This window comes from Thalassophryne amazonica, chromosome 20, assembly GCF_902500255.1.
Source record: "Thalassophryne amazonica chromosome 20, fThaAma1.1, whole genome shotgun sequence".
Lineage (NCBI taxonomy): Eukaryota > Metazoa > Chordata > Actinopteri > Batrachoidiformes > Batrachoididae > Thalassophryne > Thalassophryne amazonica.
In genome coordinates, this window is record NC_047122.1 from 11,571,347 (window position 1) to 11,588,176 (window position 16,830).

At 42.2% G+C, this 16,830-nt stretch overlaps 1 protein-coding gene across 1 annotated transcript in view; it reads right to left on the bottom strand.

Annotated features, from left to right (window-relative positions):
* Positions 1 to 16,830, bottom strand: part of LOC117501852 (thrombospondin type-1 domain-containing protein 7A-like) — a 316,378-nt gene that overhangs the window by 192,608 nt on the left and 106,940 nt on the right. Inside the window, exons 6-7 of the mRNA XM_034160813.1 lie at positions 15,781 to 15,984; positions 4,235 to 4,429 (exon numbers count right to left, since the gene is read on the bottom strand). Coding sequence (XP_034016704.1) covers positions 4,235 to 4,429; positions 15,781 to 15,984 — 399 coding nt within the window. The remainder of the gene's footprint in view (positions 1 to 4,234; positions 4,430 to 15,780; positions 15,985 to 16,830) is intronic.

Sequence of the window (16,830 nt, forward strand, 5' to 3'; positions counted from 1 at the left end):
ATTTTCTTTGGAGTTAAATTTGTCTCATTAATAACTGCAAATGCACAGAGGGTGATCTTCAAATATTCCTTGAGTTGCACAACATGAACAAATGATGATTTTACTTGAACATGTACAAACTGTATGTAAGACAATACGACTAATTAAATAACTGCAAATTATAAAGAACACAATGCTCATTTATTGAGTGGACAATACAAGTATGAGCCCTCTGTGCCTCTGTAAATGACACATGGTCACAGACGTACAGTCAGGAAAAGATATGAATAAAGCAGTGCGCTCTCATTATGTCTTATTATGTCCAGCTGAGTATATAAATAATTACTACAATCACCAGACACTGATAGATTAGATATTGGTGTATAATTAGTGAAAATCAAAGGGGACGCAATACAGAACCCTGCGGTTAAATAACCCTGGATAAATTAAAAAATAAATGCCATTCGCGGGATTCGCACCGTAATAACTGACAAAATGGCATTTGTTACGGGGTATTTTTGGTGATACGTGAGTGAAAGTGGCGCATTTCTTGCACTGTTGGCATGACACGCTGCTCACAGGACACGTGTGTCGGGCTGGGCCTGCATATGTGTCCAATCCAACACGTGTGTCCTGTGAATGGCATGCCACAGCACAAACACAGCATTATGTGGGTGACATTCAGTTCGCCCGCTGCGTGTTCACATGACCTGACTATCCATTTCACCTGGAACAGCCTGTCAATGTGTGTGCTGTGCGCTCACTCACTGCAGCCCATCGCAAAAGCGATATGTTTTTATGTATTTCCATCTGAGGAGAGCAGGCTGACACAAATGCATCATGGTGCACAGTGGTAAGGTCATGTCCTTCAGAACATGATATGCGGCTGGCTGCTCTCCATCTGTACATTCATATTATCATTTCATGCAAGTGTCCCCCCATGCCACATGTGTTGGGGGGGAGCGCGACACACGCGTGATACACATGCATGCCACATGTGTTGTCGGGAGCCGACACACTGGCACACCCACATGTGTGTTGCTTTGCAATGCCACACGTGGGGGCACTTAGACAAATTTCACAGCCAGCTCAAAAGTGGTCATCTGCTCTCTATTTTCGTGCTGACAGTGCGAAGTGTCCAGTGAGCGGTGTTAGATCTTATTGTATGTCACATGGAATTTGGCCAGCACCTGCCGTGAGAGGGATCGAATGGGCTCAAAAGAGCACACTCTGTCTTTCAGTTGCTGGTGTGTGTGAATACATCCCCAATTCCAATGAAGTTGGGGCGTTGTGCAAAATGCAAATAAAAATAGAATACAATGATTTGCAAATCCTCGTTAATTGAAGAGGATTTGCAATCTATATTCGAATCTATATTCAATTGAATACACCACAAAGACAAGATATTTAATGTTCAAACTGATAAACGTTATTGTTTTTGTGCAAATATTTGCTCATTTGAAATGGATGCCTGCAACACTTTCAAAAAAGCTGGGACAGTGGTATGTTTACCACTGTGTTACATCACCTTTCCTTCTAACAACACTCAATAAGCGTTTGGGAACTGAGGACACTAATTGTTGAAGCTTTGTAGGTGGAATTTTTTCCCATTCTTGCTTGATGTACGACTTCAGTTGTTCAACAGTCCGGGGTCTCCATTGTCATATTTTGTGCTTCATAATGCACCACACATTTTCAATGGGCGACAGGTCTGGACTGCAGGCAGGCCAGTCTGGTACCCACATTCTTTTACTACGAAGCCACGCTATTGTAACGTGCAGAATGTGGCTTGGCATTGTCTTGCTGAAATAAGCAGGGACGTCCCTGAAAAAGACGTTGCTTGGATGGCACCATGTGTTACTCCAAAACCTGGATGTACCTTTCAGCATTGATGGTGCCATCACAGATGTGTAAGTTGCCCATGCCATGGGCACTAACACACCCCAATACCATCACAGATGCTGGCTTTTGATCTTTGCGCTGGTAGCAATCATGATGGCCTTTTTCCTCTTTTGCCTGAAGGACATGACATCCATGATTTCCAAAAACAATTTGAAATGTGGACTCATCAGACCACAGCACACTTTTCCACTTTGCGTCTGTCCATGTCAAATGAGCTCGGGCCCAGAGAAGGTGGCAGCGTTTCTGGATGTTGTTGATGTTTGGCTTTCACTTTGCATGGTAGAGTTTTAACTTGCACTTGTAGATGTAGCGACGAACTGTGTTAACTGACAATGGTTTGCTGAAGTGTTCCTGAGCCCACGCGGTAAAATCCTTTACACAATGATGTCAGTTTTTAATACAGTGCCGCCTGAGGGATCGAAGGTCACCGGCATTCAATGGTGGTTTTCGGCCTTGCTGCTTATGTGTAGAAAGTTCTCCAGATTCTCTGAATCTTCTGAGCATATTATGGACTGCAGATGATGGAATCCCTAGGTTCCTTGCAACTGAGCGTTGAGAAACATTGTTCTTAAACTGTTGAACTATTTTTTCATGCAGTAGTTCACAAAGTAGTGATCCTCACCCCATCTTTGCTTATGAATGGCTAAGCCTTTTGGGGATGCTCCTTTTATACCCAATCATGACACTCACCTGTTTCCAATTAGGTGTTCTTTGAGCATTCATCAACTTCCCAGTCTTTTGTTGCCCCGTCCAAACTTTTTTGAAATGGGTTGCAGGCATCCATTTCAAAATGAGCAAATATTTGCACAAAATAAAAAGGTTTATCAGTTTGAATGTTAAATATCGTGTCTTTGTCGTGTATTCAACTGAATATAGGTTGAAGAGGATTTTCAAATCACTGTATTCTGTCTTTAATTTACATTTTACACAACATCCCAACTTCATTGGAATTGGGGTTGTAGTTGTAGTGACAGGTGTATGAGGCGTTAGAGGCGGCACTGAGTTTTCATGAATGGCATGCAATTCTTCCTTCGTGCGCTATTTGGCTTCAATTATGTCATGTGTGAAGGGGCCTGTACTGCTGCTGGTGGAGGCAGTAAGGCAGAGTGAACATAGCAATAAATGCAACAGTGAGTGGGTTGAGTTGAAATATAAATCACTGCATCCCATAGTTGTTCTTTCATCTCATTTTCTTTTTAATTGTCTTTTATCGGCCATTACTAACTACGGATGGGTACTGATAAGTTTTTATCACATTCAATGTCATTATCAATTCTCTTATCAATACCTCATGATTTTTCTGTGTACTAAAAGTAGGCTTTACAGGTTTCCTATGTCAACAACATTTTATTGAGTCTTAAAGTAAATAAATATGAAATTGTTCACTGGATCCTTAAACTCTGGACATAAAAAAAAAAAAAAAAAAACAAATCAGTGGTTTTTGTCCAAAGCATTTACTTTCAGATATTATTGACAGAAATGTAACCCCATAACCTCTGAGCTGAGTTCAGCACGTCAACATCAGTGTAATTCATAAAGAACGTAGGACGTCTCATTTTGGGAGAAAAAAATGTTTTGGTTTGTTTTCTGTATTACCACATTTGGAAAGAGGTTTCATTTCATTTAAAACAGTGATTCGCTTTAAAGTTATTAATTCAGACCGGACTTTATCTTTCTAACTCGGCAGAGAGCAGCATAGCGTTTGGAGTGTTGCAAACAGAATGGCGGACGATTCTTGTTTCTTTTTTGCAGCAAGTCCCAGTTAGTGACTTTAATCCACACAAAGGTGACTCATGATTGGCATATTTTAATGGCTTTGAGACAGGATAAAAATGGAGTTGCTGCTTCCAAAAAGCAGCAAATCAAAGAACCAATGAGCCAGCGGATCGAATCACTGCTTCATTGCTTCAAGCTTCGACAAGAACAGCCGCTGCAGATGCGGTTGATTACAGAGCTGCTGCAGGGTCTGTAATCAGCGTAGAGAAATGATAGTTTTCCAGATAAAACACCCTCAAAAACAACAGCTGCTCTGAAAGACTGATAAGAGAATCAGTAAGGCTATCGCTGTCGGTGGATCCTGAGAATCATTTCTTAATGATTCTCAAAAAGAACTGGTTCTCGATATGCAACCCTACAAATGACTACACTCATTTATCAGCAAGTACCTCATATCAGTTGATTATATCTGCTTGCCAATTTAACAGTTGTGCTCCAAAACGTTTAGGCCAAAACTCAAAATACAAAGTTTACTTGATTTACTCATAGTTAACTTAAATAAAAAACACACTTTACTAAGTTTATATGTGGTATTTTCCACTGTATATATGTTTCTGTTTGCTTTCAGAACTCTTACCTTCTCCAGCATTATAAGCCAGAATGGAGCGAGCTCTGGTCTGCTTTCCTTCTGTGGTTTTTCCAGAGCAGGTGTGGGAGCAGAGAGACCAGGTGGTCCAGGGGCTCAGAGCACAGTCTTTTGGGCAAGGTACCTCACACATGACTGGCATTGGCAGGATGGCATCACGGCACAGCTGTCTCTCCACGTGCTCGCCTGGACAGAAGCCAGTATGTTATCTATTAGAAACATGACGTCAACCACCAACTTGATTCTCAGTGTTGCAGCTATTCATGTAATTTCATCAGTTCATCCATTTGTTGTGTTGACACACACGTATTATACATGAATTAAAGACTTCCTGAATGTGTTACAAAAATAAAAGCATCTCAGTTTCGCAACAAGTTGAATAAAAGCATAAATGGTAAATGGACTGTATTCCAAGCGCCTGTTTCTAAATGAGGCAGATGCTCAAACCGCTTTACAGTGATGTCCACATTCCCACACCGATGTCAGAGTACTGCCATGCAACGTGCTGAACTGCAACAGGAGTAATGTGGGGATTAAGAACCTTTCTTAAAGGCATTGTGTTGATTTTCTACTTTGACAGGGAATGATACAGAGGATGCCCTGGTCAGAAAGCCACATCTATAGCCTTCAGGGCACCAAGAACATGAAGAGCTTTGCAGGTGACAAATATTACAGGTTGGCCAAACAGCAGACTGTAGGTGCATAAAACCTTTTTCCTTCAGTATAACTAAACATGGGTTCCATTTTTGATGATAGCAACTCAGTAAGGTGTGTATGTCAAGTTAAGTCTAGGTTTATGGTGATGTTACATCCACCACAACATGGAACTGCCACAGGTCCCAGATACAGTAGCAACCAATCAAGCAAACAACCAGTCCATCAACACCTTTTGAAAGTAACCATCTGCCGCAGCCAGGTGGAGTCCCTTTGTCATTCTCCATCCACTGGGGTCCTGAACACTGAGCTGCCAGTGTGCTGGATTATGCACAAATAAAAGCACCACATGGTCAAAATGTGGTGCTTTTATTTGTGCAGTGTACAACTGTACACTGTCCTTGTCTGGTGTCCTGTATATAAGTTAACTGTTGTTTTTTTACAGTATGCAAGTGGTGGACGGTGTCTGATCGATGCAAGATTTGTGTTTAACATATTACTAAAAATTGCAAACTCCGAGGCATTATGGTGGAAAATAGTAACAAATGTGAAATTATCTTTGGGATTGAGTCTGTACAACCAACCAATCAGCAACAACAACAATAATAATTATGATAATAATTACACATCAAGTACAGTGATCTATCTATTTTTAATTATTTGTCATCATTGTAGAATCCCTCAGTGACCAGGACAATGGCTTCATAGTGGGTTCCTGCATGGGTGATGTGGACCTGGAGATGACTGGACAGTCTTGATGCTCACTCTTTCTGACAGATGTTGCATGTTGTTGCTGTAGGAAACCTCTGTCAGTCAGGATCTTACCATCACTCCTTCCTCTTTCTACTCTTTTCTTCTGTGTTGTAAGCAATTTTTTAAGACTTCTACTCCCTTGTGGATCATTGCTTGCCAGCTGCCACTGTCCCTCGTTTGTACTTCCCAGGTCTTGCAGTTGAGAGAGCAGCTGTTGAGGAAGTGCTTCAAATCAAATCAAATCAAATCAATTTCATTTATATAGCGTCAAATCACAACAAACAGTTGCCCCAAGGCGCTTCATATTGCAAGGCAAAGCCATACAATAATTACAGAAAAACCCCAACGGTCAAAACGACCCCCTGTGAGCAAGCACTTGGCGACAGTGGGAAGGAAAAACTCCCTTTTAACAGGAAAAAACCTCCAGCAGAACCAGGCTCAGGGAGGGGCAGTCTTCTGCTGGGACTGGTTGGGGCTGAGGGAGAGAACCAGGAAAAAGACATGCTGTGGAGGGGAGCAGAGATCAATCACTAATGATTAAATGCAGAGTGGTGCATACAGAGCAAAAAGAGAAAGAAACACTCAGTGCATCATGGGAACCCCCCAGCAGTCTAAGTCTATAGCAGCATAACTAAGGGATGGTTCAGGGTCACCTGATCCAGCCTAACTATAAGCTTTAGCAAAAAGGAAAGTTTAAGCCTAATCTTAAAGTAGAGAAGGTGTCTGTCTCCCTGATCCGAATTGGGAGCTGGTTCCACAGGAGAGGAGCCTGAAAGCTGAAGGCTCTGCCTCCCATTCTACTCTTACAAACCCTAGGAACTACAAGTAAGCCTGCAGTCTGAGAGCGAAGCGCTCTATTGGGGTGATATGGTACTATGAGGTCCCTAAGATAAGATGGGACCTGATTATTCAAAACCTTATAAGTAAGAAGAAGAATTTTAAATTCTATTCTAGAATTAACAGGAAGCCAATGAAGAGAGGCCAATATGGGTGAGATATGCTCTCTCCTTCTAGTCCCCGTCAGTACTCTAGCTGCAGCATTTTGAATTAACTGAAGGCTTTTCAGGGAACTTTTAGGACAACCTGATAATAATGAATTACAATAGTCCAGCCTAGAGGAAATAAATGCATGAATTAGTTTTTCAGCATCAGTCTGAGACAAGACCTTTCTGATTTTAGAGATATTTCGCAAATGCAAAAAAGCAGTCCTACATATTTGTTTAATATGCACATTGAATGACATATCCTGATCAAAAATGACTCCAAGATTTCTCACAGTATTACTAGAGGTCAGGGTAATGCCATCCAGAGTAAGGATCTGGTTAGACACCATGTTTCTAAGATTTGTGGGTCCAAGTACAATAACTTCAGTTTTATCTGAGTTTAAAAGCAGGAAATTAGAGGTCATCCATGTCTTTATGTCTGTAAGACAATCCTGCAGTTTAGCTAATTGGTGTGTGTCCTCTGGCTTCATGGATAGATAAAGCTGTGTATCATCTGTGTAACAATGAAAATTTAAGCAATGCCGTCTAATAATACTGCCTAAGGGAAGCATGTATAAAGTGAATAAAATTGGTCCTAGCACAGAACCTTGTGGAACTCCATAATTAACCTTAGTCTGTGAAGAAGATTCCCCATTTACATGAACAAATTGTAATCTATTAGATAAATATGATTCAAACCACCGCAGCGCAGTGCCTTTAATACCTATGGCATGCTCTAATCTCTGTAATAAAATTTTATGGTCAACAGTATCAAAAGCAGCACTGAGGTCTAACAGAACAAGCACAGAGATGAGTCCACTGTCTGAGGCCATAAGAAGATCATTTGTAACCTTCACTAATGCTGTTTCTGTACTATGATGAATTCTAAACCCTGACTGAAACTCTTCAGATAGACCATTCCTCTGCAGATGATCAGTTAGCTGTTTTACAACTACCCTTTCAAGAATTTTTGAGAGAAAAGGAAGGTTGGAGATTGGCCTATAATTAGCTAAGATAGCTGGGTCAAGTGATGGCTTTTTAAGTAATGGTTTAATTACTGCCACCTTAAAAGCCTGTGGTACATAGCCAACTAATAAAGACACATTGATCATATTTAAGATCGAAGCATTAATTAATGGTAGGGCTTCCTTGAGCAGCCTGGTAGGAATGGGGTCTAATAGACATGTTGATGGTTTGGAGGAAGTAACTAATGAAAATAACTCAGACGGAACAATCGGAGAGTCTAACCAAATATCGGCATCACTGAAAGCAGCCGAAGAGAACGATATGTCTTTGGGATGGTTATGAGTAATTTTTTCTCTAATAGTTAAAATTTTATTAGCAAAGAAAGTCATGAAGTCATTACTAGTTAAAGTTAAAGGAATACTCGGCTCAGTAGAGCTCTGACTCTTTGTCAGCCTGGCTACAGTGCTGAAAAGAAACCTGGGGTTGTTCTTATTTTCTTCAATTAGTGATGAGTAGTAAGATGTCCTAGCTTTACAGAAGGCTTTTTTATAGAGCAACAGACTCTTTTTCCAGGCTAAGTGAAGATCTTCTAAATTAGTGAGACGCCATTTCCTCTCCAACTTATGGGTTATCTGCTTTAAGCTGCGAGTTTGTGAGTTCTACCATGGAGTCAGGCACTTCTGATTTAAAGCTCTCTTTTTCAGAGGAGCTACAGCATCCAAAGTTGTCCTCAATGAGGATATAAAACTATTGACGAGATAATCTATCTCACTCACAGAGTTTAGGTAGCTACTCTGCCCTGTGTTGGTATATGGTGTTGGAGAACATAAAGAAGGAATCATATCCTTAAACCTAGTTACAGCGCTTTCTGAAAGACTTCTACTGTAATGAAACTTATTCCCCACTACTGGGTAGTCCATCAGAGTAAATGTAAATGTTATTAAGAAATGATCAGACAGAAGGGGGTTTTCAGGGAATACTGTTAAGTCTTCAATTTCCATACCATAAGTCAGAACAAGATCTAAGGTATGATTAAAGTGGTGGGTGGACTCATTTACATTTTGAGCAAAGCCAATCGAGTCTAACAATAGATTAAATGCAGTGTTGAGGCTGTCATTCTCAGCATCTGTGTGGATGTTCAAATCGCCCACATTAATTATCTTATCTGAACTAAGCACTAAGTCAGACAAAAGGTCCGAAAATTCACAGAGAAACTCACAGTAACGACCAGGTGGATGATAGATAATAACAAATAAAACTGGTTTTTGGGACTTCCAATTTGGATGGACAAGACTAAGAGACAAGCTTTCAAATGAATTAAAGCTCAGTCTGGGTTTTTGATTAATTAATAAGCTGGAGTGGAAGATTGCTGCTAATCCTCCGCCTCGGCCCGTGCTACGAGCGTTCTGGCAGTTAGTGTGACTCGGGGGTGTTGACTCATTTAAACTAACATATTCATCCTGCTGTAACCAGGTTTCTGTAAGGCAGAATAAATCAATATGTTGATCAATTATTATATCATTTACTAACAGGGACTTAAAAGAGAGAGATCTAATGTTTAATAGACCACATTTAACTGTTTTAGTCTGTGGTGCAGTTGAAGGTGCTATATTATTTTTTCTTTTTGAATTTTTATGCTTTTATGGTTTTATTCAAGTGGTCCTTGAATCATCTCTTCTGCTCTCCTGTGGACTACTTTCATTTGCTCAGCTGGGAATGGAATATTTGCTTGGGAAGCCAGTTGTCTTTTATTCCAAAGCTTGTTCCTGATGACCACGCACTTGATGTTCTTAAGCCTGGCTTCAGCCAAGACACTGATGTTGGTACAGTAGACTTTGCACCTGATGAGGAAGATACTCCTCAGGCAAGATTGGTGAAATTACATGAGCGTCTTCACATGGTGGCTGCAGGTGTTCCAGGTCTTCAATCCATACAGCAAGGTCAGACTGATGAGAACCTTGTACACAAAGATTTTGGTCTCAGGCAGCAGTGGTTAGCACTACTGCCTCACAGTGAAAAGGGCATGGGTTTGATTCCCATCTGTGGCCTTTTTGTGTGCAGTTTGTGTGTTATTCTCGTGTTTGCGTGGGTTCTCTCTGGGTGCTCTGGCTTCCTACCACATCCAAAGACCCGCAGGTTAGGTGGATTGTTAGCTTTAAATTGTCTGTAGGTGTGCGTGTGGGGGTGAATATGTTTATTTGTCTATATGTGGCCCTGTGACAGACTGGCGTCCTGTCCAGGGTGTACACCGCCTCACGCTCTATGACTGCTGGGTTGGCGACATTTTCTTAGAAAGATGTGTTCTTTTTCAGTTGCATACCGCCCCTTGTTATCTCCAAATAACTCAATTTTAGTTTCATCAGTCAATTTTAGTTTCATCATCAAAATGAAGCTGGCTTGTCCAAATGTGCTTTAATATACCTCAAGCAACTCTTTTTGTGGCGTGTATGCAGAAAAGGCTTCCTCTGCATTACAGGATCTTCTTGTGCAACGTGCACTGTATAGTTGAACGATTCAGAGACACTATCTGCAGCAAGATCATGTTGTAGGTCTCTGGAGCAGGTCTGTGGGTTGGTTTTACATAATTATTGTATGGCCTTGCCTTACAATATAAAGCGCCTTGGGGCAACTGTTTGTTGTGATTTGGCGCTATATAAAAAAAATAGATTGATTGATTGATTGATTATGACTCTTCTCACCATCCTTTGCTTCAGCTTATCTGAGATATTTCTTGGCTTGCCACTCCTTCCCTGCAGACATCTGTCCTTCTTTCCTCAGCACAGCTCCCACCAGACATCACAGGAGCAGCCCCCCCCCCACCCCCCACCCCCACCCAACCTCAACACAACCTCCTCCATACATCACTGAAGACCTGGTCAGAGGACAGCTGAGGAAGCTTCATCCCAGGAAAGCAGCAGGCCCAGACAAGGCGTTTCCCTGACTACTGAAGACCTACACGGCTGAACTGGGAGAACTGCTGCAATGTATCTTCAACCTTAGCCTAAAGCTAGGGAGAGTGCTCACCCTCTGTAAGACATCATGCATCGTTCCAGTTCCTAAGAAGAACTGAATGACTTCAGACCAGTGGCACTCACTTATCACCTGTTGAAGACGTTGGAGTGGCTCTTTCTCAGACTCCTCAAACCCCAGGTGCAACACACCCAGGACTGCTGTACTGAGCAGGTGTTGGTGTGGAGGACGCCATCATCTACCTGCTAGACGATTCCCACTCACACCTGGATAAGGGAAGCGGCACATTGAGGATTCTCTTCCTGGACTTCTCGAGCACCTTCAGCACCATCCAGCCCCTTGTGCTTCAGGACAAACAGAACAGAATGCGAGTGGACCCCTGCCTGGCCACTTGAATCTCCAGCTACCTCACAGACAGGCACCATGTCTGACACTGTGATCAGCAGCACCGAAGCACCCCAGGGCACGGTGCCGGACCCTCTTCTCTTCACTCTGTACACCTCTGACTTCTGCTACAACTCTGAGCTGTGTCACATCCAGATGTTTGCAGATGACACAGCCATTGTTGGATGGATCAGGGACAACAGAGAGGAGGAGTACAGGAGCATACTAAGGGATTTTGCTGTCTGGTGCCACACAAATCATCTACAGCTCAACACCTTGAAGACAAATGAGCTGGTCATTGACTTTGGGAAGTCAAGACCAAGTCCAGTTCTGATCGAGGGAGCTGAGGTGGAGGCTGTGGTACAAGTACGTCGGACTGTGGCTGGACAGCAAACTGGACTGACAACCCACACCAACCACCTGTACAGAAAGGGACAGAGCAGGCTGTACTTCCTGAGGAGGCTGCAGTCGTTCACATCTGCAGGAAACTCCTGTGGGTGTTCTACCAGTCTGTGGTAGCCAGCATCCTCTTGTAACAGGAAAACAGAGGATGGGAAGGAGAGGTGCAGCAGTAGCAGGTAAGCCAATAGTGAGCAGTATTTCTGGTATTTATTTTTCTATTTACCTTTTGCAAATTGTTTCTTACTTTACTTTTGACACTCTGTGTGATGCTATGTTATTTAATGAATTGATTTCTCCTGGCATCCATCCGTCTGTGGGAGACAATGGTGAAGCATCGTTTGTTTGTTTGTTTTGTTTTTTAATTTCAATTCAATTTCAGTTTATTTCACTGATATAGTGCCAAATCCCAGCAAAACTGCTTCAACGTGCTTCACACAAGCAAGGTCTAAAAACCAACACAATTGACAATACAAATATGGTGGAAATTTTGGGAGTCTGTGCTGGTGTCCAGGACAGGAGGCTTTTAGACTTTTTGACTTTTCTTTCTATTTGCACCTGCGCGAATGACTTATCAGTCCAATGCACGAGCGACCATCCCTGCTTCATTTGCTACACATGTACTGTGATGCCTGCCGAGGCTGTCGCTGTCGCTCCTTCCTCCTAGCTTGTTGCTCAGCACGGCCTTAGCTCCTCTCCTGCTCAGCTTTCTGACAGCAAGGTGTCAGGCTTCATGGTCCTCTGCACAATGCCCCCACATGTTGACATTGATGCTAAATATTTTCATGTCCTTCTTGCAGTCATCCTTGAAGTGGCATCTGCCGGCTCACTGCACAGTAGATCTTTACCGTACAGTAGATCTTTAGGAATATGGCCTGGATTCATTTTCCTGATGTGGCCAAGCCAACTAAAGCATCTTTCACCAAGAATGGTGAACATGCTGCTCATGTTGGCACGTTCCAAGACCTCTGTGTCAGGCACCTTCTCCTGCCATCTCATGTGCAGAATTCATCTAAGGCACCTCAAATGGTAGCTGTTGAACTTTTTCTCATATCTGGCATAGGCAATCCATGCCTCCCTACCATAGATGAGAGTGCTGAGCACACAGGTCTGGTAGACTTCCAGTTTTTTTGTTCTCAGTCAGGCTGGAGTTGTTCCAGACTCTGTAGTTTAGTCTTGCCATAACTGCTGCTGCCTTCGCAATCCTGCTGTTTATCTCTCCATCTATGGAGAGTGAGTTAGAGATGGTTGATCCAAGGTATGTGAATTGCTCCATGACTTCCAGGTTTGTATCCATCAATGTCAATGTTAGGGGGAGCTGCTGATTGTCTTCTTCAAACTGATGGTCAGTCTGAACTCCTTGCAGGCATGAGAGAGGCAACTAACAAGCTGCTGCAGAACGTCTTCAGAGTGTGATGGCAAGGCTGCATCGTTGGCAAAAGAGCATCTCAAGGATGAGTACCTCCAAAACACTGGTCTTGGTGCGAAGTTGGCCGATGTTGAAGAGCTTGCCATTGGCCCTAGTGTGAATGTACACTCCCTCTCTGCAATCCTTCAAGATGTACTGGAGGAGCACGGAGAAGAAGATTCCGAAGAGCGTCGGCACAAGGACACAGCCCTGTTTCACCCCACTGCTAACTGAGAAGGCCTCTGATGTTGCGCCGTTGAAGCAAACTGTACTGTACATGTTCTTGTGGAACAAAGACACCACTGCCAGGAGTTTTGGGGGACAGACAACCTTCTGCAGGAGCCTCAAGTGTCCACTTCGAAGGCAACACAGAGTAACATTTGCTCCTTTGCGGACTCCGACTCCAGATTGTTCCTTGAGGTTTACTCCTGAAAGCCTTGTCCAAGACTGGATATGGCCACAAGGCAGTGAAGGTTTGAGATCAGAGTTTCCTTCTCCTAGATGAACTGCTTTCCTAAGCTGATGAGTTCCATCTCCTTGAAGCAAGTGGTTTTGAGGCGCCAGAGACCTGCCTTCGCCCCTTGAACTTGAACTTGAACTTATTCGGCACACAACTCTTCAATAACAAAAACTGATATACAAGACAATTCCACAGTGACATGTGTGACCAAAAAGAGGGTGAGCAGAAGCAAAGCTTATAAACGCCCACCCCACATATACATACATACATATATACACATTACCTACCCCCAGAGCAAGTGGTAAGGAAAAAACTCCCTCTGATGTATTGAGGAAGAAACCTCAAGCAGACCAGACTCTAAGGGGTGACCCTCTGCTTGGGCCATGGTACAAACACATTTAACGCAACACAAACTCAAATCCCATTATCATAAACATATCAAGTGAACACTGTGTCTTCGTCTACATAAATATTTACATACATATACAGTATACATGTATAAACACACCAACATACACCTACACATACATACATAATTACACACACACACACACACAGATAGACATACACATATACATACATGCACATACACAAATGATGTTACTGTACAAGTTCACAATTACAACTGACAACACAAAACTCATCGTACTTCATTAGATACATATCTTGAAAACATCATTTTTTTTATATTGATTTTTAAACTGATTGATATTTGGACATCGTTTGAGTTCATCCGTCAGGTTATTCCATAATCTAGGGCCAGAAACCTTTCCTGGTCGTCCGAGCGCCAGCAATTTTAAAATGATACAAGCCCCATAAATTATATTTTCCTTCTCTCTCAGTAAAATATTCCTGAATTCTAAATGGCACTTTATACATCAATTGAACAGTCTTGAATGAAATCATATCATTAAGTTTTAATATTTGAGATTTAATGAATGATTTTTTTAGGTTGGTGTGGTCTCGATAACTTGCATTATGAATTGTCCTTAATGCTCTTTTTTGAAGAATGAATAATGGTTGCAATGTAGTTTTGTAATTGTTGCCCCAAACTTCAGCGCAATAAGTCAAGTAGGGTGCAACTAAAGTACAATAGAGAGTATGTAGTGCTCTGCAATCAATAACATGCTTTACTTTATTTAATACTGCAATACTTTTTGATACCTTCATTTGAATATGCTGAATATGAGCTTTCCAATTAATTTTTTCATCAATAATGACACCTAAAAACTTATTCTCTTTGACACATTCTATGTTTACCCCATGTATATTTAACTGAATTTGTATGTCTTTTTTATAATTTCCAAATAACATCAATTTAGTTATAGACAAATTTAATGATAATTTGTTCACATCAAACCATCTCTTTAACTTTATCATTTCTGTTCCTAAATCAGATAATTGTTGCAGATTTTCCCCTGTGCAAAACAGGTTTGTGTCATCTGCAAAGAGCACAGTTTTAACCATATCTGAGACTTTACATAAATCATTAATGTATAAAATAAATAATTTTGGGCCCAACACAGAACCCTGTGGAAGCCCACAAACGATGTCCAGACATGAAGAACAGTATTCCCCGAGTTTAACAAACTGCTTCCGGTTTTGTAAGTAGCTTACAAAACCGGAAGTAGTTTGTTCCCCTTCTCCTGTCAGTAGAAGCAGTTCCGCCGGGTTTAGAAGCTAAGCCACACGAGCAGGCCAGGAGCTGGACTTAGTTGCCAGAAGCAATTTGAGATGCATGCCATATGGGAGCGCTTTTTAGGGAGTGGGAGCTTGTCCCCACTACCACCCCCAGCTGTAACAACCTTGGAACCCTATTTAATTCATTCATTCATTCAATTCAAATATTGGCAGGTTTGGGTTTTCATATGTTTTGGCATGGCTCTTCTGGTCATGTCACTTTGATTAAAGTGAAGTTGTCATAATCAAGGCAACCCAAAAAATGTAAACTCATCATTATAAAAACCAAATGACACTTGCAACTGGGGTTGTAATTGGTTTTGTTCCAGTATTGTTGGAGGGGACAGTACAAGTATCAGAAAGATCTTCATATACTGCCAGTCAGACAACCCATCCATTTAGTAAACCTGTTTATTCTAGTTAAAGCCCAGTACACATAGAGTTATTTTCATACATCCTAGATGAAAGATGAGCATCGTGAAAGAACTGTGCCGTTATCTTTGGTCGTGGATCTGAATATTGCGGTCTCTGTAACAGGTTCAAGGACAGCCATTGTCACAACCTTGTGACCAGACAGCAGCACGACCAACATCCAGAAATGCAGCTTAAAGTGAAACAATAAAATCAGACATAATCTAACCTGTGTCCATAGTTTATTTGTTTATTTTGTTTATTTTTCTCCAAATGCCTGAAAAGTGCACACCTGTCCTTTAGTTAAAAATAACACAAAAACAAACAAAAAACAGATTTGCTTCAAATCAAATCAAATCAAGTCAATTTTATTTATATAGCGCCAAATCACAACAAACAGTTGCCCCAAGGCGCTTTATATTGTAAGGCAAGGCCATACAATAAATTCATGATAAACCTATTCACTCACCATCACTGTTGACACACTGCACTTCAGGGATTTGGGTTCCTGGTCCACACTTTTTTTCATTATCAGGTACGCACTCCTCCAGTTTCACCACCACCCAGTCATAGCAGCTTGGATATTCACATGGTATTGCCTCAACCAGATGAGGGCAGTTCCACATCCCACCCGTAGGCTCAATGATGACTTTTCTCTTCCTCAGTTTGAACCCTGTCAGAGAACAAGAACTCAATGAGGCAAAGGAACTGACACACGTTTGCTTTTTGTTACTCTGGTCCTGCTTTGGAGAAAAAACTGACAGAATTTACTGTGTGGAGGTTGTACCTGTGACATCCATTGGCCCTTGATAAGTAATACATTTACAGGTTGGTGTTAACACCTGCTAGGCTCTACAGTAGGCCTACTGCACCTCCAATGGTGCCCAATAAGCCAGCTCTGGGTCATCAGCTGGGTGACCATCATTCACAAATGTTTTGCCCCTTAACCTGGAACATCTCCTGGTGGAGGGTCAGTGAACAAGGACGTTTCCCAGTCACTCCCCACAACTAGCGTGTCCCGGGAATTGCTCACTTCCCATATCTTGTCCCACCTCCTCAACCAGAGCCAGAAGCTTGGTTTCTCTGTCTCCTCTGAGAGCTCCCTGGTAGCTTTGTGCAGTTCCTTACCCCTCAGTCCTAGTTCCTTCAGAAGGTAGGTTGTAGATGTACCCACAAACCCCCTTGTGCCAACCTCCTCTGGAAAAATTCTTGTACTCCATCCACTCTCCTGCATTCCACGACCAGAGTCAGAGTCAGAGTATTTCGCCCTCTTTCTTTCGTGCGCTTCCTCCATTCCTTCCTCCCATGGTATAGTCAACTCGATCAGAAGAGCAGTTCTTTTGGATGTGGCACACAGCACCACATCTGATCGCAATGTGGTGCTGCAGAGCTCCCCTGGAAAATGGAGCTGTCTACCCAGGTCCACCTCCAATCTCCAATCTTCCCATAATGCTAGGAGAGTGGAAGTGGGTCTCCTCCTTATGGCTGCAGACTCCTCTTCTCTAAAGAAATGCATCCA